The 23,848-nt window shown below is 46.5% G+C and overlaps 2 protein-coding genes across 5 annotated transcripts in view; one reads left to right on the forward strand and one right to left on the reverse strand.

Annotated features, from left to right (window-relative positions):
• Positions 1-18,790, reverse strand: part of slc8a4a (solute carrier family 8 member 4a) — a 38,823-nt gene extending 20,033 nt beyond the window's left edge. The window contains exons 1-3 of one of the 3 annotated variants that reach the window (XM_041243355.1): positions 18,570-18,790; positions 14,963-15,135; positions 8,598-10,421 (exon numbers count right to left, since the gene is read on the reverse strand). In XM_041243355.1, the coding sequence (XP_041099289.1) occupies positions 8,598-10,387 (1,790 nt within the window). In that variant the 5' untranslated portion in view covers positions 10,388-10,421; positions 14,963-15,135; positions 18,570-18,790. Of the gene's footprint in view, positions 1-8,597; positions 10,425-14,962; positions 15,484-18,569 lie in introns of those variants that run through there. The other 2 variants (XM_041243356.1, XM_041243357.1) reach the window with 2 other exon arrangements.
• badb (BCL2 associated agonist of cell death b) lies at positions 17,273-23,803 on the forward strand. 2 transcript variants are annotated; one of them, XM_041243361.1, is made up of 4 exons: positions 17,273-17,365; positions 21,640-21,780; positions 22,381-22,562; positions 23,115-23,803. In XM_041243361.1, the coding sequence occupies exons 2-4, from the start codon at positions 21,648-21,650 to the stop codon at positions 23,241-23,243; spliced, it is 444 nt and encodes a 147-aa protein (XP_041099295.1). In that variant the 5' UTR covers positions 17,273-17,365; positions 21,640-21,647; the 3' UTR covers positions 23,244-23,803. The 2 variants fall into 2 exon arrangements, with proteins under 2 accessions (XP_041099295.1, XP_041099292.1); XM_041243358.1 differs by lacking the exon at positions 17,273-17,365 and adding an exon at positions 20,237-20,351.
• The last annotated feature ends 45 nt before the right edge of the window (positions 23,804-23,848 follow it).

Consider the following 23,848-nt stretch of genomic DNA (forward strand, 5'->3'; position numbering starts at 1 on the left):
AAAACTGGATTCTAAGATCACAGTAACTCAGGCTTTATATAGTCTCTTTTGGCAGCCTGGCGTTCTCGTTTTTAATAGCCTCGCCACACTTAACTCGCTTATGAACCGTAGTTCAATTTCAGAAGGTTTAAAATGACATCAAACCAGAGGCTGGGCTTCAGGTTAATATTCAGATCACAGCCGCAGGAGGCACACACGAGGCCTGGTAACAGGCTGTGTTTGACTGCCAGCCTCTTTTCTTTTTTTAAACCCTGTTTACTCATCAGCAGCTAAATCCAGGGATTACACGCAGCGACAGACGAAGGTAGCGTTGGCATGGCAACCGGTCGAATTCTAAGAGTGGAACCCGCGACGACGCCGGAGAAAAGCATAGGAAAGAAAGAAAGAAAGAAAGAAATAGAAGAGGATAGGAAAGATAGAAAGAGAGATGGAGAGACAGAGGTGAGCGATATTAACAGCACTGTGACAAAAACCAAAGCCACTTTAATAGGCAGGAGTCCCCATTGAATCCTATTGTATCGTGGCAGTGACACGCTGAGGCTGCTGTGAGCAGCAGGGATGTGGCTCAACCTTGACTGCAAGCCGGTAAGGGAGCGATCGATCCCTGTGGGCTGAAACACACAGCCAGGTCTGTAATATTTATACTGACCTAAAAAAAAAAAAAACCTCCCCTACTCCACTCTCAAGAAAGCGCCATTTAATCAAGGACGACAAACAGGTTTGAAGCGTTAATTAAAGCTCGTTAAAATTATTAGAAGGGAGTTTTTAATCGCGGTTCCCTTTTCCTGAAGGAGATGGAAATATGGTGACGTCTGACAGCTGTAAATACAGCTCCGAGTTCTCTGGAGAGAGGAGGTAGGGCAGACTGCTCTGTTAGTGCTGTAATACAATTGATAACACACATGCCTCAGAGAAATATGCTTTACCATGCTTCACTATTCTTTACAATGCTTCCCTATGCTTTACCATACTTCTCTGTGCTTTACCAGACCTCTCTGTGCTTTACCAGACCTCTCTGTGCTTTACAATGCTTCCCTATGCTTTACCAGACCTCTCTGTGCTTTACAATGCTTCCCTATGCTTTACCACACCTCTCTGTGCTTTACAATGCTTCTGAATCCGTAGCTAGATAAATGACATTTGAATCTCAAGATATAGCTAAAGAAAAATGAAGCGCAGACAGCTTCATGCACCGCCTCCCCCCCCCTTGCAGTCCCTCCTGGCTCATGATGTGAGATAACCGTGGGGGGTAATTAGGGACCCGTTTGAACGAGTCTATCTTTCATTGCATTACAATGGTAAAATGTACAAATACAGCCTAATTTGCTTTTGTAAAACATCATGTTAGCTCGAGCGATATCGCTAGACCCCTTAATTAAGTTGCCAGAGCGCATCAGCGCGCTCCCTGGAGTAGCATCTCCTGGCTATCTCTCCTCCAGCCTCGCTTCAACGGCAGGGGCACATCAGACTCGTAATTGCTGCACAAACGCAGTGCAAGGGCAGGATAATGATGCAGCTCAGAAGAAGCGGTTCTCAGAGCATTGAGAAAGACGAGTTCAAAAGGTTTCAGTATCGTTAGATGGACTTGGTCTCAGTGAAACTGCCACGTTCGTTTTTCCAGAGTAAGCGCGGGACCCAGGGTATACCAGGAGAGCATGCCCCATGCCAGCGCGATGCCCGATAGAAATCGGGTAGACAGGTCTCAATCAGGCTTATAAAAAGTTTACCACGGTAAATTTTCACCAGAACATGCTTTTCGATTCCTCTCATATTTTAAAAATAACACCCTGACAAATTACAACACCCCCCCCCCCCCCCCCCCCCCCCCCAAAAAAACAAAAAACAAAGAGCTTCTAACCCCAGTGGAGCCTGTAGTGTCAATGAAATGTACAAGTCTAGAGAAGCGCTCTAATTACACCATTTTACAAAGACAAAATTACAAGGGACTGTTCTCTATATATAGCTAAAGAGATCATTCATCTATCTATCTATCTATATATATATTGCAGCGTTGCTCTTGAACTCAATATGCCACACCAGTAACATACTAGTAATTTCAGATAATTTCAGACAATTTAAGATAACTCTGCCTTTTACCATAAGCACATATAAAACCACCGGCCTTCAGCACACACTTATGTTGGTGTAGCTATTGCTGGGGCACTAAAATTAACTCCTAACTTCACACACTAGCCCTGCTGCTGCTGCTGCTGCACCCAGTCCTGGGGTTCAGAGCTCCCCTCAATGAAGTCTAGTATTATTATTATTAATATTGCAATGATCAGGAGCCAGGAGTTTGAGCAGGGTTAGAAACTCACACTAGCCCTGCTGCTGCTGCACCCAGTCCTGGGGTTCAGAGCTCCCCTCAATGAAGTCTAGTATTATTATTATTAATATTGCAATGATCAGGAGGCAGGAGTTTGAGCAGGGTTAGAAACTCACACTAGCCCTGCTGCTGCTGCACCCAGTCCTGGGGTTCAGAGCTCCCCTCAATGAAGTCTAGTATTATTATTATTAATATTGCAATGATCAGGAGGCAGGAGTTTGAGCAGGGTTAGAAACTCACACTAGCCCTGCTGCTGCTGCACCCAGTCCTGGGGTTCAGAGCTCCCCTCAATGAAGTCTATTATTATTATTATTATTATTATTATTATTATTATTATTATTATTATTATTATTAATAATATTGAAATGATCATTTATTTATATATAACATATCTATGTCCTGGTTTCAGTGGTAATGCTGCTGGTGCAAATAATAAAAAGGGGTTTGAAATCTGCATTGCTAGTTCACAGTCTGGCTCTAGCGCTACCCCTCCAGTGGGACTGTTGTCGGCGCTGCTAAGAGAACACGGCTCTCATTACCGCTCACTAAACGGCTTGGTTGGTGGAGGGGGTGTGGAGGAGGTAGGAGGGTTAAACTTCAGGGAAGTTAAGCCCTGCTGCAAGTTTCCATGGAAACCTAAAGTTGAAGTCCCCAAAGTGAACTATACTTAGATCTGAGGTGGAGGAACGCGAGTGCTCTCCTCTGCCATCCCTGTGCAGACTGCAGGGCCTTGAGGTGCCAGGGGAACCCTTAAATCACAAGCCAAACAAAAGAGAGTCCCATCTCCACGCCACAGGACCGGCTTCTGAATCGCTCATGCGCTTTCCAGGCTAGATCAAGCGCATTCGTAGACGCCAAGAGCCGTCTGAGTGATCTGCCGTTTCGGATCAAGTTTCCCTTTTGCTTCGCTGGCAGCGCCCTAGCTGTGCACTAGATGGCGCCAGCGTGTGATAAAATTGCCCACCCTGCGTACGTCCTTGTCACCAGATCTGAAGAGCGGCTTTGGAAAGTCAAAGCACCTTAAGGACACTCAAAGGAATCGTCTGATTCAGCTTCGTTGCTCATCAAGTCAAAAGTCAACCCCAGTGGTAACCAACAATGGTAACCAACGGCAACGTATTATCACATTCCAAATGTAGTATTTTTTTTTTTTTTTTTTTTGTTAATCTCCAAAGCAGGATCAGATATGACAGGGGGAAGATTGACAGAGTGGGGAAAGAGATCAATACAATGGATGTTTAAAATACTCTTTCTGCAAAGCTTGTGAGACAGCAGCGGCTCTTGGTGTCTGTTCGCACTCAATCTCCTGAGCCCTTGGGAACAGGGAAGGAGGCGGGGAGAGCGGGCGGTCATGTTTGAAGTTTGAAATGCATTCTCGCGGACTGGTAATAGCTTTTAATGGACTTGCGTTTGAGGTTTCCGGTCCAGCAACCTGCTCATGCGACCATTGAAGTCTTTAAAATCTCATCTCGTTCATCGTCGGAGCGATCCAGTCTACATCGGGGTGTGTAACTGGGAACAGTACCAGCTGTTGCAAAAGATGACCCTCTCTCTCATGTGTAGAGGGATTAGGATTATAATCCCTCTCTCTTTGGGATTAGCGCTCTTTCACATCTGGGTCAAAACCGGCATTTGTGAAGCAACTAAACAGAAACGCTTGGGCCAGTGGATGGATTACAGTGTTAGCGTTGCACCCTCGGCTGACTATACGATGAATGTAGGAGCTAGCAGGATCATGCAGGTCTCAGTGTGGAGAATGGGTAGGAAAGCACGTGCTGTTCCAGTGAATACCCTCCCCTCCCTCTGCAAGCAGGATCATGCAGGTCTCAGTGTGGAGAATGGGTAGGAAAGCACGTGCTGTTCCAGTAATACCCTCCCCTCCCTCTGCAAGCAGGATCATGCAGGTCTCAGTGTGCAGAATGGGTAGGAAAGCACGTGCTGTTCCAGTAATACCCTCCCCTCCCTCTGCAAGCTGGTTCATTCAGGTCTCAGTGTGGAGAATGGGTAGTAAAGCACCATGCTGTTCCAGTGATCCCTTGTTTGTTTTCGGTCTCACCCGAAGGATGGGAGCACACTGTGGTTCCAGGACTGCTCTCCCCTCCCTTAAGGTGACTTGCTCAGGGTCACACACAGGTCTCACACACACAGCACGCAAGTCATTATGGGAGGGGAGGAGACGTTCGTCCCTAGTACGTCCAGCAGGTCACACCTCTCCCATCCTTTCTCACGACAAGCACATTATGGGAGGTAGGAGACGTCCCGTCCTAGTACTTCCAGCAGCATCACGTCTTACTCAATCCTGTCGAATTGTACGACAAGGTCATTATGAGGGGAGTGAGACCGTATAGAGCAGGTGCTGTTCCAGTAATACCCTCCCCTCCCTCTGCAAGCAGGATCATTCAGGTCTCAGCACAGAGTTGATTCAGTAATAACTCTCCCCTCCCTCTGCACACAGGTCTCAGTGTGCAGAATGGGTAGGAAAGCACGTGCTGTTCCAGTAATACCCTCCCCTCCCTCTGCAAGCTGGTTCATTCAGGTCTCAGTGTGGAGAATGGGTAGTAAAGCACCATGCTGTTCCATGCCCTCCCCTCCCTCTGCAAGCAGGATCATCAGGTCTCAGTGTGCAGAATGGGTAGTTTGTTTTCGGTCTCACCCGAAGGATGGAGCACAAGGAGGTTAAGTGACTTGCTCAGTGGCTGAGCCGGGATTTGAACCTCCTGGTAACGAGACCCCTTTCTCTCTCACCCCTGGAAACACCGAACCAGTTCGCATTGTCAGCATTCTCCGGGTTTCCTTTGATTGCTGTAAAATGTGTTCTCCTCGGCCCACGATTGTACAACGGGTGTCCTTGTCGCCTAGCAACCAGCTGGCGTTGGCATTGCAGCACGCCGCAGGACTCACAGGAATGCAACGAGAGCGCTGCGTTCTTTTAGCTACATCCCATAATTGCCGGAACCCACACAAGTGGAGTTCTCCGCAAGTGTGTTCGCTTCCAGCAGGCTGGCCGGTCAAGTGGTTTGTGAAAAAGGGGCTTTATACCAGGAGGTTCAAATCCCAGCTCAGCAACGAACAAGCGTTCAGCACAGTCTCTCTCAAATTATATATGTAATAAAGGACAAGAAGAGATAAGAAAGAAAGGAGAGAACAAACAGAAAAAAAGATCAAGTCCTGTCCCTAGTAAAACATATTTAGATTAGATCAGATTAGATTTTGATTAGGTTGGCAGTTGCTTTTCTAATTTTGGTTTTATTAGCTGCGAGTTCCTACTCTGTGCTAATCTCCAGAATACAAACACCCCCTCCCTCCTCCCTGGAATTTCAGTTACCCCCCTGCCTCGCTCATCAATCTGCTGGTATTTTCCTGTATCGCCTTGTCCCTCGATAAGCAGGCTCCTCAAACTCTTCCCTCTCTCATCTCCTCTCATTATTCTGCTGCAGCCTGATAATCGGATTTCTGTTCGGAAATCAATGATCCAAAACAATACTGTTGGGATTTAATTTAATCTACTCCCCCTCCCTCACCCCCCCCCCCCCCCCCCCCCCAGAGAAATGGTGCTCCCTCCAGTCCAGGGCAGGCTTGAGACACAGAGACTGAACTGCCCCCTCCCCCCCCCCCCCCCCCCCCCAAGAGAAATGGTGCTCCCTCCAGTCCAGGGCAGGCTTGAGACACAGAGACTGCACTGCCCCCCCCCTCCCCCCCCCCCCCCCTAAGAGAAAGGGTGCTCCCTCCAGTCCAGGGCAGGCTTGAGACACAGAGACTGAACCCCCTCCCTAAGAGAACCCCCCCCCCCCCCCCTAAGAGAAAGGGTGCTCCCTCCAGTCCAGGGCAGGCTTGAGACACAGAGACTGCACTGCCCCCTCCCTCACCCCCCCCTAAGAGAAATGGTGCTCCCTCCAGTCCAGGGCAGGCTTGAGACACAGAGACTGAACTGCTCCCTCCCTCACCCCCCCCCCCCCCCCCCTAAGAGAAAGGGTGCTCCCTCCAGTCCAGGGCAGGCTTGAGGCACAGAGACTGAACTGCTCCCTCCCTCCCTCACCCCCCCCTAAGAGAAAGGGTGCTCCCTCCAGTCCAGGGCAGGCTTGAGGCACAGAGACTGAACTGCCCCCTCCCTCACCCCCCCCTAAGAGAAATGGTGCTCCCTCCAGTCCAGGGCAGGCTTGAGACACAGAGACTGAACTGCCCCCTCCCTCACCCCCCCCTAAGAGAAATGGTGCTCCCCCCAGTCCAAGGCAGGCTGGAGGCATGGAGACATATTTGATGACCACATATACAAATTCAGAGAAAAGGTTACCTAGGCATCTTTGTGGTTTCCGTTTGTTCTACACTACGCACGAGAGGGGATGCACTCCCTAAACAATCCCGCCTGCCTCTTTGATGTTTTAAAATGAAATCTCTTCATCCCAGAGGAAAAACACTGTTTAGAAGCCTATTCCTTCAGATCCCAGAAAGCTACCCAACAGCAGCTGGGTCAGGCCTGATTAGGGTTACCAGACATCCATTATTATTAAAACTCCTAGTGAAAACCAGGACCGGATCGGACACTGCTATGCAACGGGAGTCTTATTCCCACCCCTGCCGGTTTATGAAATACGCGACGCTCCCTCAGAAGCTGCTCTCCAGCTGCAGGAGCTGCCTGGCAGGGCTCCTAGTGGAGGGTTCGGTTGCTTTTTCTCCAAGCCAGTTTGTCACATCTCCCCACAACAGAGTCGAAGCAGATAGCAGAAATACCATGGCAACACAGCCTCACCTCATGACATCAGAGGCGATGTCTGGTTCTAGAACGCCAAAGCTCTATTAGCCACACTCACTGGGATCAGAGAGGATGTGTTCGGAGAGACAAACCACTCTGATCATCAGACTAGGATTTATATGACCCCCCCCAATCAAGAAGCCTCTGCTACCATCACCACGCCTCCTGTATCACTAGGATGGGGTACCTGTATGATGCAGGCTGCAATAAAATGACCCTTTAATGAGGAGCTATTTTGTCATTTTTCTCTTTACCTGGTTCTGAGCCGGGAGAATCCTAAATGCCAGGCGCTGAGGAGCCTTCTCCTGATTCGTTAAAATCATGTAACAATGGGGGATTCATTTGCTAACCCTATCTATCCATCCATCTATCTATCCATCTATCTATCTATCTATCTATCTATCTATCTATCTATCTATCCATCTATCTATCCATCTATCTATCTATCTATCTATCTATCTATCTATCTATCTATCTATCTATCTATCTATCTATCTATCTATCTATCTATCTATCTATCTATCTATCTATCTATCTATCTATCTATCTATCTATCTATCTATCTATCTATCTATCTATCTATCTATCTATCTATCTAATCTATCTATCTAATCTATCTATCTATCTATCTATCTATCTATCTATCTAACCTATCTCTATCTATCTATCTATCTATCTATCTATCTATCTATCTATCTATCTATCTATCTAACCTATCTCTATCTATCTATCTATCTATCTATCTATCTCTCTATCTATCTATCTATCTATCTATCTATCTATCTATCTATCTATCTATCTATCTATCTATCTATCTATCTATCTATCTATCTATCTATCTATCTATCTATCTATCTATCTATATCTATCTATCTATCTATCTATCTATCTATCTATCTATCTATCTATCTATCTAACCTATCTCTATCTATCTATCTATCTATCTATCTATCTATCTATCTATCTATCTATCTATCTATCTATCTATCTATCTATCTATCTATCTATCTATCTATCTATCTATCTATCTATCTATCTAACCTATCTCTATCTATCTATCTATCTATCTATCTATCTATCTATCTATCTATCTATCTATCTATCTATCTATCTATCTATCTATCTATCTATCTATCTATCTATCTATCTATCTATCTATCTAACCTATCTATCTATCTATCTATCTATCTATCTATCTATCTATCTATCTATCTATCTATCTATCCAGATTATGATACTCTGAGTAACTTGTGTTCAAGAATGTCCTTGCCAACATTCATTACAAATGAGCAAGGGGTTCCCTAAAGAGGTGTGTGTGTGTGTGTGTGTGTGTGTGTGTGTGTGTGTGTGTGTGTGTGTGTGTGTGTATCTATCTACTAACGGGGGTTAAAAACTACAAGAAAGTCAGTGCCATTAGCCAAAACGCTCCTTGACTCCCATTCTGAGTGAACTGAACGCAGCGAGCGTATGAGAGAACCCCCAGCGTTCGCCCCCGGATCGACAGACCCCCTGGTTACTCACATGGTCTCGTCGTTCTGAAACTCCAGCTTGCCCTCGCACTCCTCGTAATCGTCCCCGCTCTTGGCGGTCCCTTCGACGGCCCTGTACGGCACGATGACAGTCCCCCTGGCTCCGGAGGTCCTCTGGACCTTCACCTGCATAATCCCGATGCTCTCGCTCACCCGGGTGGCGTCGTTCTCGAAGGTGAAAATCCCGGCATGGTCGTCGTCAAAGATGGTCACGGTGGCCGTGTGGTTGGCGCCCAGGCAGGCTTTAGGAAGAGGGGTCGAACCCGGGTCCCCGCCGGCCTCGGGCCTGGTCACCCTGACGTTGCTGAGGTGCACATAGAAGTACTCGTCCTCCTCAAAAATGTCATCGTCGATGATGCCCACTGTGAACTCCTTGCGCGTCTCGCCGGCTTTGAAGACCAGCGTGCCCTCGGCGAACTCGTAGTCGGAGCCAGCGTTGGCCGTGCCGTCCTCGGTTCTGAAGTCCACCTTCACGGTGCAGCCGGGATCCCCGCCCCTCCTGGCCACGGCCAGCACCAGAGAGCCGCAGTTCTCGAAGCACTGGTAGTGGGAAGGCTCGAAGAAGACCTTGATGGTGGCGTCGTCCTCATCCTCCGAGCGGGCCTCGTGGCAGCTCACCACCTTCCTGGCCTGGTCGGCGGCGTGCTTTTTCAAGATGTTCCCCGCGCCGATCATCATCCTGGTGGCCTGGATCCTGTAGAAGGCTCTGCTCTTCTGCTGCTGCACCAGGACGTGGTAGTTGGCCATTTCGATGAGCTGCTCCGTGTCCTTATCAGGGTGCTTCTGCTTGAGCTCTTTCAAGGTTTTGGCCATGTCCCTCCGAGCCTCGTCCTCTTGCCCCTGACGGTTCTCCTCTGCCAGGCTCAGCATCCCGTCCAGGGCCTCCTTGTGAGAGTTGACCACCTGCCCGTCCATCTCGATGTCCATTTTGGTGAAGGGACCATCCCCTTCCGTCTCGATGATGATCCCGTGGTGCTTGTCCGCCCGGTACCGCTTCTGGACGTACTTGTAGAAGAACAAGCGGCGGTCCGCGATCCAGGCCTGGACGACGCACAGCGGGAAGAAGAGGAAGGTGAGGACCGCTTCCCAGAGATCAACGATTCCCGGGGAGATGACAGAGAGGATCAGGTAGAGCCAGATGTAGGCGAAGATGCTCCAGGCGGCCGTCACGAAGAACACCCTCAGGTGCTTGATCTTCCTGGTTTCGCCGTCCGGGACGACGTAGACGCAGATGGCGATGATCACAAACATGTTGAAGGCGGCGCTGCCCACAATGGTGCTGGGGCCCATGTCGCCGGCGTTGAACCCGTGGCCGCACACCTCGATCACTGACAGCAAGATCTCCGGGGCGGACGATCCCAGGGCCATGAGGGTCAGGTTGGAGACCGTCTCGTTCCAGATCCGGACGGTGGTGGTGCTGGTCTCCCCGTTGGGTTTTTTGATGGTGATCTCCTTCTCCTGAGAGGTGATGACTTCGATGGACGACATAAACCGGTCGGCGATGATGGACATGCCCAGGAACATGTAGATCAGAGCCACAAAGTAAACTATGGCCCGGGCCACTTTGTCGCCCACGGAAGGGTTTAGGGGGTTCCACACCGGCAGGACCACCCCGTCCATGCAGCCACTTTTTTTGCTGGAGCAAGTCTCATTGCCGGCGGGCTTGGCTGGAGAGATCTCCCCCTCGCTGGCTTCGGAGCGCTGGACGTGGAACAGCAAGGTGGCCAACAGCACCAGACACCTAAAGCCAAGAGTGGACCAGAACCGAGGAGCAGGCTTCATGTTGGCAAGGTCTCTCTCTCTCTATCCTCAAACCCTGCTTGGAAAGAGAAAAAAAACATCAGCATTCAGACACTCCTTCTACGCAAAGCTTAGCAAAGTGTGATGGAGCACAGTGGAAGCATTGTAAAGCATAACAAAGCATTTCAAAGTGATAGCAAGTGCGGGTGGAAATCAATTTCTGTTGCATTCCCCCGGTATTAAGAGGAATATGATATTAACCAACATGATATTATCAGGCGTTTCTTTCTAGCGACACCTCGCAGGCGGGTGATAATAAGCAGGTGTGATATTAAGCGGGTTGGATTTGTATCTAGAACACTTTTTTTTTTTAATCTGTCACTTTCTGAATGAACTAAAATAGACTGGCCAGCCTAGTTTTTGAAGGGCGGTCAATGGGCTACCTTTGCCAAGGACAACTTCAGAGTCTGGTGTTCATGTTATTGGAGGACGATGTTGGCTGCGCTGCTAAACGGGGCAGGCTTTGCTATACCTCATGTTTTGACCACGTTTAGTGTTTGATTCTGTATAAAATGTGCCAGGAGTCAACAGTCAAAAAGTTTTCTGGTTACCAATGTTATGTAAATAAATAAGCTCATTCGACTTTTAGTCGACTGGTTTTTTTCGGTATAAACATTAATATTATATATATATATATATAATATATATATATATATATATATATTTCCCTAGCTAGCTTACCAATGCTGCAAAACTTCTGAGCATTCACGTCAAATGAGAAACCCACAAGCAAAACCGAAAGCACTGGCACGTGTATTTAAAACAGCGAGACAAAAGCAACACGCAGCCACGAACATAAAAACGCAGGAGGCATTTATTTATTTATTTATTTATTTTTAGAAGTTGTTTTAAGATGCCTAATTAAAGCCCAAGGCAGGTCGAACACATGTTCACACGGGAGCGCCTGTTGTTATACTGATTGCACCCTGAGGTGTTTTCATGCAGGCAGGTGTATAAAAGAGATCGATGACACATCTGGAGGGGTTCTGGTAAATCTGGACCCTGCTGTGCCCCCCCCCCCCCCCCCCCCCCCCCCCCCCCCCCCCCCCCCCCCCAAGGCAAACCATCATTCAAGCAGAAGCGATGACATTGAGATGTGCCGGCTGCCCTCTCCCCAGCCTAAACGCCGTTGAATGCTAGCTTTCATCAGAGGAACATTATCATGAGCTCGCTGCATCACTGAGGATACAAAGAGAGATGGGGGGGAGACCTGAGGTTGCCACTGGCAGTGGAGAACACGGGGGTAACAGAGGGGTCAATTCTCTGAAGTCAACAATGCTGGGAATGGACCGCTGAGTAAGTACTATGGAAATACACAGTCATTGGAGACACTTTAATATAAAGTGTGACACTTATTTCTACCGCTGAATTGAATTATAAGGCATGTGCTACAGTGCGTGTGTGTGTGTGTGTGTGTGTGTGTGTGTGTGTGTGTCTGTGTGTGTGCGTGCGTGTGCATGTGTAACTCTGACCATCGCTGTAAAACTAAAGCGTGTTTTTGAATGCCGGAGACCAGCAGCACAGGAATCAATGGGCAGTTTTCATTTGCGCTGAACGGGCACATTGAGCTGCTAACTCGTGTGTAAAAACACCCTCAGAGCGCTGGGCCCTGCAGCTGATCTCTCCAGGGCCAGTTTAGCTGCTTACAAACACCACCGCAGAGCTTTGTAACAAAGCAGAGGATCGGATCAACGTATTTCCTGAATAACCCCCGGCCCGAGGAATCCCTCCTGGACTGGATCAAGCACTTATTGTTAGGGATAATCCTGGGTAGGCAATCCTGAGGCATTCCCCACGGCTGCCACGTTCTCTGAACTGCAGCCCAATCACTATGGTTGTATGTTTTCTAAAATGTAATTTTTTTTTTTTATCACTTCTTCAACATAAACACAGTGAACGCTCGCCCGACTGACGCCCCACCGCCCGCTGAACCGCGTTTAGAAAGCTGCCAGTCGGTTTATTTTGGTAAATGATTGCGCACACACGCTGCACGGAGCCGCGACGTTTCTTTAAAAACGTCCTCAGACACTAAAGGGGCTGGGCCAGCCTCCCCCCCCCCGGGTGACCAAAGCAGGGCTTGCAAACCGGAGATTTCTTACCCAAGTGCAGAATCGTGTCTTTAAAAGAACAACACGCGTGTGTGTGTGTGTGTGTGTGTGTGTGTGTGTGTGTGTGTGTGTGTGTGTGTGTGTGTGTGTGTGTGTGTGTGTGTGTGTGTGTGTGTGTGTGTGTGTGTGTGTGTGTGTGTCTTTCAAAACTGCACCTCCGCACATGGAAGTGAACGCGCGCAGCACACGAAACTGTTGCGTTTCCCTGCGAACATACGCTCGGAAATTAAGCTGAAATTAAGGTTAAGCGACTCCAAAAGCAAATAAATTTAAAAAAAAACAAAAAAAAAAAAAAAAAAAACCAAAAAAAAAAAAAACACGTTCCTTTTGAAAATAAAAAAAAAAAACATTCCGGAAGGTTCGCTATGCTAATTGCTTCGGAGACTAATTAGACACAGAAAAAAAGAACCGATCCGGCAATTTTCTCAATTCCATCATCCCCCAGCTCTCTCTCTCTCTCTCTCTCTCTCTCTCTCTCTCTCTCTCTCTCTCTCCCAGCTTTGGTTTCAAGCAGCGCTGTGGATAGATACGGGCATCACAGGAGCAAACCTTAGCTGTTAGCTGTTCTTTAATAAATGCTCAACTCTTTCTAAATGCTGACTGGTTCTTATCAATTCTACAAGGGGCTCTCACTAAATACTAAAAGCATCTTTTAAACGGGATGCTGTTTAGTCGTTCAAATCCCTCAGCTAAGCTACACAGAGGATATAAATAGCCAATCTTGAGGTGTTCCAGTAAGCGTGCACACTGCTGCAAGTGTGTGCTACATATTGCAAATACAAATTTGTAGTCCTTCCTGCACCCATGCACTTCGCACTGGCACGTTTGCAGTCACGGCGCAATTCGCGCTGTCTTCAGAGACTGCGTGGTTCTGTCCAGTCTTCAAAACCAACAGCCCACGCTCCCGCTATCCCCACTTCACACCTGTGAGCTGGTCAGAGGCGGTGCACAGCTTCTGGGATTGTATCTATTTCCCAGAAAGAACAAACACACACACAAAAAAAACACGAGTTCTTACACCAGTTCTTGTACAGATAAAAATACCATAAAACCAGCCAGGATGGGAATCAGACTCCTGCTGCACAGCAGTGTGATCCAGTCCTGCTTTCACTAGGAGTTTAATAATCAGACTCCCGCTGCACAGCGGTGTGATCCAGTCCTGCTTTCACTAGGAGTTTAATAATCAGACTCCCGCTGCACAGCAGTGTGATCCAGTCCTGCTTTCACTAGGAGTTTAATAATCAGACTCCCGCTGCACAGCAGTGTGATCCAGTCCTGCTTTCACTAGGAGTTTAATAATCAGACTCCCGCTGCACAGCAGTGTGATCCAGTCCTGCTTTCACTAGGAGTTTAATAATCAGACTCCCGCTGCACAGCAGTGTGATCCAGTCCTGCTTTCACTAGGAGTTTAATAATCAGACTCCCGCTGCACAGCAGTGTGATCCAGTCCTGCTTTCACTAGGAGTTTAATAATCAGACTCCCGCTGCACAGCAGTGTGATCCAGTCCTGCTTTCACTAGGAGTTTAATAATCAGACACACCTGAGCTTGTTAGCTAGACAACCTGGGGGCTGATCAAGCTGGTGGTAAACGAACATCCTTTGCTATTGCCGGCAGCAATTGCATTGTTTATTTATTGCATTATGAGGCTAAAACACACTCGACTAAAAGGCTATTTGCGTTTGCACAGAACTAAAGATAGAACATTATTCTTTAAAGAGGACGAGCAACAAAACTGTGTGTGCGTGTGTGTGTGTGTGAGTATCGTGTACAGTTACAGAAATGATGTCTGTATATCAGCAATTCTATACATTATCAGTTTAAAAATATGTACACATATATATATCCCGTGAATAATGACTTTTGTTAAAGGGATGTGATCATATGATCATTTTATTCCCTTGGTTGAAGCGTGGCTCCAGCGCAGTTTAAACGTGAATTGCACCCAAAATGAACGCTCACGCTTTCTTTAGGGGCTCAGCGGTGTGCGGTTTACGAGTTCAGCCGTGCAAGGCGCTTTCTGCAGACTGCAACACAAGAACACGGGGTGGCCGGTCGATACATTCAACAGCTGCGTGGCTCCCAAATAATACTGTTTAACACTCGCGTTACCGTTCGACGGATATCAGCCTGAAGCAGCAGAACAAAACAGAAACATGAACCAGAACCGAACCAGAGACGGTCCGATAGCCTGCTTTATTAATTACCAATACAATCGGTTTTTTTTTATTATTATTTTAACAGCAGGCCTATATAGAAAACAGTCTATGTATATGGCATATGGAAAATGAACACATTAGTCGGTAAACATAAACAAACAAACAAACAAATAAACAAGCAAACACATAAATAAATTAGCCGCGTCACCCTGAAATAAAAGAAGCCATGCTTTTAAAAATAAAACCTGCCGTGCACAAGTAAACATAATTAATTAAACACAAATGACTTACCCAGATAAACAGCCCGGGTGCAAACTGCTGGTTGTGTACAGTGTTTTATTTTGGGTTTGTGTTTGTCTTCCCCCTCTTCAGAATTGGGAAGAACGAAGCAGAGACTCGCCCTGGCAGATCCCGTCGCCGTCGACGAGGCACCAACGCTCGGCCAGAGCGCAGCGATTTAGCCGCTGGTTAAAAACGAGACAACAGGCAGCGGATGCGATTAGAGCAACTGCCCTATAAATAAATGCATTGCTTGGAAAGAAAACGATTGAACGGCGCAGGTAATAAGACAGCGCGCTAAAAACAGACGGGGCAAACGGGCAGGTAGCAGGTGCGCGATTCGAGCAGCTAAGATGTAATATATTTGATATCAGACGCGCGTTGCTGATGCGAGCAGACCGCAATACAGTTAGTTACAGATCAGCAATCCCTCACACACGGATCAAAGTCCTTGCATGGAGGGAGACAGCCGGCATGCAAGCAGTACCTTCATACGCTGCTCATGTTAATAATAGCTTGTGGTCAGCAGGCCTACCTGATAAACTATCTAAACGACGTAGTCCCTTTTATTAAGTCTCGTCGTTCGGAGTGTGAATCCAGGTATATTAGAACGTCTAGTGTCTGGTTGTAGTTATATAATATTATTATTATTATTATTATTATTATTATTATTATTATTATTATTATATTATTATTATTATTATTATTATTATTATTATTATTATTATTTAGCAGTGTGTTCCGTTATAACGCGAACTCCAACGAAATATTACATTTTGATAATAATAATAATAATAATAATAATAATGATAATACTGCTACTAATAATAACGCACTCCCCTAAGAGTAGATGGCATCCTTCGATCCACGGGTGCTCGTTACAGTGCGATCCGGACAAAGCGCTCCCTCCGTCTCCTCTAGGGTCTCGTAAGAAAAACACCAAGCGAGGTGCGCACTGGAAGAAAAAAAAACACAGAGAGAGAGAGAGAGAGAGAGAGAGAAGGGAGACCCGGCTTGTCCAATATCTCTCTGTAGCTCTCCCCTGTGTCGCTGAGTTAGAGAGAGAGAGATGTAAAATGAATGAGAGAGGGGTACGCAGACGGACATGGGGAATGACGAATTTACGCACAAACCAGCATCTCGTCAAAGCGCAGAGCTAGTGAGGGGAGGGGGGGGGTGGGGGGAGTGAGCGGCTAGTGAATGCGGGATCTCAATAGACAGTGGCTGCCCGTCGCATTGACAGGACCAGGAGAAAAATAACGGGAGCAATCAGCAAATAACAGGGGGGTAGGATTAGTTAGACAGTGCCGTGCAGTGATGTAATCGTTATCTGCGCAGTGAGCGAATGAGTGAATGCGCGAAGGGCTCCCTCATTCAATTCGGTTGTTGTTGATTTCCTTGTTTGTTTGTTTTTTACCCGTGTAGACAATATTCGTCGCTGCTGTATAGTAGCCTAGATAAATAATCCTTAAAGTTAGTGCTGGTGGAGCAGAGAAAGAGAAAGGGAGGCTCTTATCCGGGGTCTATTTTATGCAGAATTTCAACATCACACCGCCTCGGCCTTTCTCTTTTCCCTCCTCTCTGAACAACCTCCCTCTGATCTGTGCTGGCGGAGCAGAGAAAGAGAAAGGGAGGCTCTTATACTCTCTGAACAGCCTCCCTCTGCTCTGTGCTGGTGGAGCAGGGAAAGAGAAAGGGAGGCTTTTATACTCTCTGAACAGCCTCCCTCTGATCTGTGCTGGTGGAGCAGGGAAAGAGAAAGGGAGGCTCTTATACTCTCTGAACAGCCTCCCTCTGCTCTGTGCTGGTGGAGCAGAGAAAGAGAAAGGGAGGCTCTTATACTCTCTGAACAGCCTCCCTCTGATCTGTGCTGGTGGAGCAGGGAAAGAGAAAGGGTGGCTTTTATACTCTCTGAACAGCCTCCCTGCTGTGTGTGTGTGTGTGTGTGTGTGCATGTGCAAAGCTCAATAAATGACAACTCTTGAGCTGGTCTAAGAAATGTGCACACCAGCTCTCAATGAAGAGAGCCCATATGGTAGACAGTTGTGTATCCCAGCGGAGCAGCTACACTGTCAAGAGGAAGGAGCTATATTTGACTTCAATTGCCCTGTAATTACACTCCTGTTCCAGACCACAGGGCAAGGTCTCTGCACCACAGACTGGGTGAGTCCCACCAATCTGGGAGTCCCAACTGTGCTTTAATTATAGAAATGCAGAAATCCTTCTGCTTTGTTCTGCTTGAGTTTCACGTCCTCTTTTTGAAGCCTGGTGACTTCACAAGTGCGTCCCATGCAGACGCGTGTCTCCACTGAGCGGAGATTTTGTATTCCAAGCGTGCTGAAGTGTATTGGCACAGCATTGGGATAAAGGCTGGCTTGTAAGCCTGGGCTGAACAGGGAAGCTTATCGGATGTTTGTAAGTGCAATACACTTTTTTTTTTACAGAGTAGAGAGGGAGGGAGAGACAGAGGAGGGGGGGGGGGTAGAAAAATGAAGGGGAGAAAGAATGAAAGCGCGTAAGAAAAAGAGACAGAGAGAAAGAATAGCCGAAATTTACATTCCATTCCCTGCTCTTGCTCATTTAATACTCTGCCGGCAGCTGGAAAAAAAAAAGTTACAAAAAATCACTGCGTGAAAGGAGGATGGGAATATCTTTCTGACAGCATAAAGTCATTATAAAAAAACAGGACAAGGTCAAAACGCGAATGAAGTTAGCGGCCAGTCAGCTTAGTGCGCTCTTAAAGATATGAGGCCTTCAATGTATCCTTAGCTTGTATTAATTTCCAAAAGAGACAACGACCCCCATGCACTAAGAGGTCTTATTGTCTAGATTTCCGCTTCGCACTAAAGCAAATAAAGTCGCTGCTTACGCGCCGCAGAATCTGCCAGCGTATAATAAACCCTCTACTGTTATTTCTCAAAGGAAGGGGGTCTTTGGAGAACGGATAATTCTCAGCGACGCAGGCGGTGCTTCAGCTTGTTCTTGCTGACAAAATAATCGTGCAAACCTTAACTGTCCCGCTTTTCCAGTCGGGTATTTATCTCTGAAATGGCCAGGTTTTTGTAAAAAGCATTGCAAAGCCCAGAGAGGTCTGGTAAAGCATAGGGAAGCATTGTAAAGCACAGAGAGGTCTGGTAAAGCATAGGGAAGCATTGTAAAGCACAGAGAGGTCTGGTAAAGCATAGGGAAGCATTGTAAAGCACAGAGAGGTCTGGTAAAGCACAGGGAAGCATTGTAAAGCACAGAGAGGTCTGGTAAAGCATAGGGAAGCATTGTAAAGCACAGAGAGGTCTGGTAAAGCATAGGGAAGCATTGTAAAGCACAGAGAGGTCTGGTAAAGCACAGGGAAGCATTGTAAAGCACAGAGAGGTCTGGTAAAGCATAGGGAAGCATTGTAAAGCACAGAGAGGTCTGGTAAAGCATAGGGAAGCATTGTAAAGCACAGAGAGGTCTGGTAAAGCATAGGGAAGCATTGTAAAGCACAGAGAGGGCTGGTAAAGCACAGGGAAGCATTGTCTTGTCTTGTCTTGCGCTTTGTGGAGAGCGGAAATTCAGCTTCCTCCTTCATGCAGCTGCGGCATATGAGAGTGTGAGAGAGGTGATGAAATTAACACCCTACCTTTTTACGAAAAAAAAGTGAATCGGCTTTTAATGAAGGCGGCCTGCCTCGTTCACGAATTCGACGTTCACCCAGATTTCTCTTTCCGTTTCCTCCATCCGCTGTTCCTTTACCGCATTCACCACCAAACCGAAAAAAACAAATAAATAAATCAACGCCGCCGAATTGCAGAAGCGCTTCGTTTCATACGGCGATGGCACCAGTTTTAACGGAATAAACAAAAAGGAGGATGTGAAATTGATCTAGAAGCGTTAGGACGCGCTGATCTGTACATTTCCATCGTTGCTCAACGGACGAGATCCAGCCCTCTGAAATGTCTTTATAATATACAGCACTAGACCCTGATATTGATGAGATCCAGCCCTCTGAAATGTCTTTATAATATACAGCACTAGACCCTGATATTGATGAGATCCAGCCCTCTGAAATGTCTTTATAATATACAGCACTAGACCCTGATATTGATGAGATCCAGCCCTCTGAAATGTCTTTATAATATACAGCACTAGACCCTGATATTGATGAGATCCAGCCCTCTGAAATGTCTTTATAATATACAGCACTAGACCCTGATATTGATGAGACACAGCCCTCTGAAATGTCTTTATAATATACAGCACTAGACCCTGATATTGATGAGATCCAGCCCTCTGAAATGTCTTTATAATATACAGCACTAGACCCTGATATTGATGAGATCCAGCCCTCTGAAATGTCTTTATAATATACAGCACTAGACCCTGATATTGATGAGATCCAGCCCTCTGAAATGTCTTTATAATATACAGCACTAGCACTAGACCCTGATATTGATGAGATACAGCCCTCTGAAATGTCTTTATAATATACAGCACTAGACCCTGATATTGATGAGATCCAGCCCTCTGAAATGTCTTTATAATATACAGCACTAGACCCTGATATTGATGAGATCCAGCCCTCTGAAATGTCTTTATAATATACAGCACTAGACCCTGATATTGATGAGATCCAGCCCTCTGTCTTTATAATATGCACTCTGATATTGATGAGATTCTGAAATGTCTTTATAATATACAGCACTAGACCCTGATATTGTATGAGATACAGCACTAGACCCTGATATTGAGATCCAGCCCTCTGAAATGTCTTTATAATATACAGCACTAGACCCTGATATTGATGAGATCCAGCCCTCTGAAATGTCTTTATAATATACAGCACTAGACCCTGATATTGTATGAGATGGATTTGTATTATAATGCATTTGATTTGGGTTGCAATTCGGTTGGTGGCGTTGAAGTGTATGTATAGTGTAACAGCGCCACCTGCTGCCTGCAGATGAAATTGCAAGTAGGTAGCGGTAATCTACACTAGGACAAATCAATCAACAGGCAGATTTCTGATTTCAACCAGTCAATATTAGCAGAAGCCTTTGGGGGGGGGGGGGGGGGGACAACAACAACTGAGATAAATCTTTCCAATCCCGGCAATACAGCATCGAGGACCGCAAGTCGTATTATTCGAGTATCCGCGCAGCAGAAAACAAAACAAAAAAAAAAACCTTTCAATTGCGCTTCGTTTTGGTGTTGCGCTTCTACAGTGTTAATACGGCGCCGGTGAAGGAAAAAAAAAAAAAAAAAAAAAAAAAAAGATGCGGGCGGGGCTGTGTAATGACGTCATTCCAGACCGAATTCAGAGCGTTCGGAGAGCGTCGGGAAAGGAGCGATCCGATTGGCTAATCAGAAATGAAACGAAGCATCGGGGAGACTAGAGAGAGGGGAGCTTGCAAAGAGACTGCGGGTAAGGATAAGAGAGACCTCGGGGTAAAACCTGATTAAATATCGAGAGCTGGGCCGAGCTGGGACGGGTTAGTTCGGGTGCACTGTGTTCAGGACACGGGTGCCCTGTTTAGGGAAATTGCGACTTCCTGAGCAGTGAAAACAACAGCGACACCGTGTCTGCAAAATAAATTCCCACTCTGCAAAGCGCAACAAAGAAACAGAGGAAGCAAGCATTGCGGTTTGATCGGACCCTGTCAACGCGAGTCCCTGCGCCTTGCACATTAACCCAGCCCCGCTTCGTGCCACTGCAGGGTTTCTAATCTAGATTAGCTTTTAATTCTCCGCGTTGTTTTTCTCAAAATCGGTATTGTGCAACTTCGAGAGGAAAGGTCGGCGGTGTTTGGTAAAGGAGTCGCTGCGTGTTATTGAATGATTTAAAAAAAATAAACAAAATTAAATAGAATAAAACATGTATTATTATTATTATTATTATTATTATTATTATTATTATTATTATTATTATTATTATTATTATTATATCGGGTCTTTGTTATTGAGAATACACTGAATACCCCTGTCCGCAGCTTTTAAAACCGGAGCGAAAACAGTCCATCAAACCCCAGCCTAACTCGTGGAGACAAGCCATTCTTTCTATCTGTCTATCTATCTATCTATCTATCTCTCTCTCTCTCTACAGTATATATCTATCTGTCTATCTCTCTGCAGTATCTATCTATCTACAGTATCTATCTATCTACAGTATCTATTTCTCTGCAGTATCTATCTATCTACAGTATCTATCTACAGTATCTATCTATCTACAGTATCTATCTATCTACAGTATCTATCTATCTACAGTATCTATCTATCTACAGTATCTATCTCTCTGCAGTATCTATCTACAGTATCTCTGTCTCTCTGCAGTATCTATCTATCTACAGTATCTATCTATCTATCTATCTATCTATAGGATCTATCTATCTACAGTATCTATCCATCTATCTATCTACAGTATCTATCTATCTACAGTATATATCTCTCTGCAGTATCTATCTACAGTATCTCTGTCTCTCTGCAGTATCTATCTATCTACTCTATCTATCTACAGTATCTATCTATCTACAGTATCTATCTATCTACAGTATCTCTCTACAGTATCTCTCTACAGTATCTATCTATCTGTCTCTCTACAGTATCTACCTATGTACAGTATCTATCTATCTGTATCTATGTATGCTCTGAAGAAGACACATGAGTCAAAATATCTCTCTCTCTCTCTCTCTCTCTCTCTCTCTCTCTCTCTGCAGATGTTGGCATGGCAAGTATGTTCAGCCTCTCCGAATCAGATTCAGACTTGTCTGACGACGATCAATCCCAGCATGCCTCGGGAGGAGAGGTGGGGGCAGACGTGAAACAGAGAACGAAGTCACTGACGGCACCCCGCCCGGGTAAGGGGGGGGGGGGTAAAAGTCTTTCTCAGGGTGACAGATAACAATGTTTGGAGTGTTTGTAAACCATCTCAGCTTCATAGAGTCCAGTGAAAGCTGCTGAATAATGTTCCCTTGTTAACATATTGAATTGCACCCCCTCTATATAGAATGAACTCCCTCAGCTTCACAGAGTCCAGTGAAAGCTGCTGAATAATGTTCCCTTGTTAACATATTGAATTGCACCCCCTCTATATAGAATGAACTCCCTCAGCTTCATAGAGTCCAGTGAAAGCTGCTGAATAATGTTCCCTTGTTAACATATTGAATTGCACCCCCTCTATATAGAATGAACTCCCTCAGCTTCACAAAGTCCAGTGAAAGCTGCTGAATAATGTTCCCTTGTTAACATATTGAATTGCACCCCCTCTATACAGAATGAACCCAGTCCTAAAATTCTAGGTGATGCAACATTTTTATATTTTATAATGTATACATGCTATGATTTATTTTATTTATTTTTTTCAAAGTTATGGCAAAGGCAACTTCTCAAACTCCATAGACTTCTCGTTTTCAAAATTCCCTCCCCCACCAAAAAAAATGTGAATCTCTTCCCTGCAGAGCTGGAGAGTCGCCCCCGGGGGACGTCGGAGTCACAGGCCTCCGACTCGGAGAGGGACGACACCCTGGGCCCGTTCCGGGCACGCTCGCGCTCCGCCCCCGCCGCTCTCTGGGCAGCCCAGAAATACGGGCGAGAGCTTCGGAGGATGAGTGACGAGTTCGACAGCTGCCTGGACAAAGGGGTGAGACTGGGGCACTTGGTACGGACATTCACAAGAACAGGAGCTAATTAATCACAGACTGGAAGGGGGTCAGTCCTCAACCCGCTCCTAGTAGCTGGTTCACATAAGGACCTTTTTATTTGTTTACGTACGGTGTGTGTTGTAATTATTTCCTTTTGTAATTTTGACCACTTTTATGTTTTTAAATTGCATTCCCTGCCTCAAGATGGCTTCCCGCGTACCAGCATCGGACCTCAGAACTACATTTCCCATCATCCTCCTGCTCACTCGTAAATCCATCGCCGTTCCAACTGTGAACAGGAGGATGATGGGAAATGTAGTTCTGAAAGGTCCAATACAGGTACACTGAAAGCCATCTTGAGGCAGGGAATGCAATTTTAACTTTTTTTTGACCTGCGTTGTTTTATTAATCTGTTACTGGGAATGTATCAGAGATCGGACACAGACTCCTACTGCACAGCAGTGTGATCCAGTCCAGGTTTTACTGCTAGCAGCTTGATCAGCCCCCAGTGTGTCTGGCTAACAAGCTCGGTCTGTGTTGCTTTTTTACAGACATTCAAGAGAGTGAGAAGCGCCTGCACGGCAAAGCAAATGACAACCTCCAGAAGCTGGTGGACGTTTCTGTGGAACAGAAAACAGGCAGTTGAGCAGACGGCCCAGGGGGTCCTCGAGGGGCAGTGACAGGCCTAGCCGGCAAGCCAAAGGAACACTCCGCCAGCTTGCAGGGGCACGAGCCCCAGGGACTCGGGTTCGGGGGAACGAGAGGGCTGGGGGATTCGTCAGCACACAGCGGGAGCACAGAGCAGACTCCAGTCCCGGAGGAGCGCTGCAGGGTCTCCTGGCTTCCATCCCAACCTGAGCTCCTCGATTTAACATCCTCCATCTAGTTATTTGTTCAGTTGTCCAGTCTCCCCCCCCCCCCCCCCCCCCCCCCCATAAGGTTGTTTTTTTTTACAGTTGAAACAACTGTGAGGACCGGAGACTGGAAATGGGTCCCAATTAATCAGATAGTAATGAGAGCAGGTAAGCGATTTTGAGAGCTCGGGGTGGAACGGAAGCCACAAGACACCCCCCCCCCCCCCCCTCCCCCCCCCCCCTCCCCCGGTCTACTGTGTAAGCAGGATACCAGCAGGGTTTTCTTACTGTTGTATTTTTAATTGCAGATTACAAAGTACTTCCATTGCTACAGTCCTTTCCACATGTACTGTTATTTTAAGCTGAACGATCGTAGCATCAAGCCAAGGGAGCCAAATTGTGGTAAGGTTTTCCCTGGAGTGGTGGGGGGG

The sequence above is a fragment of the Polyodon spathula genome, unplaced genomic scaffold, assembly GCF_017654505.1.
Source record: "Polyodon spathula isolate WHYD16114869_AA unplaced genomic scaffold, ASM1765450v1 scaffolds_1729, whole genome shotgun sequence".
NCBI classification, from domain to species: domain Eukaryota; kingdom Metazoa; phylum Chordata; class Actinopteri; order Acipenseriformes; family Polyodontidae; genus Polyodon; species Polyodon spathula.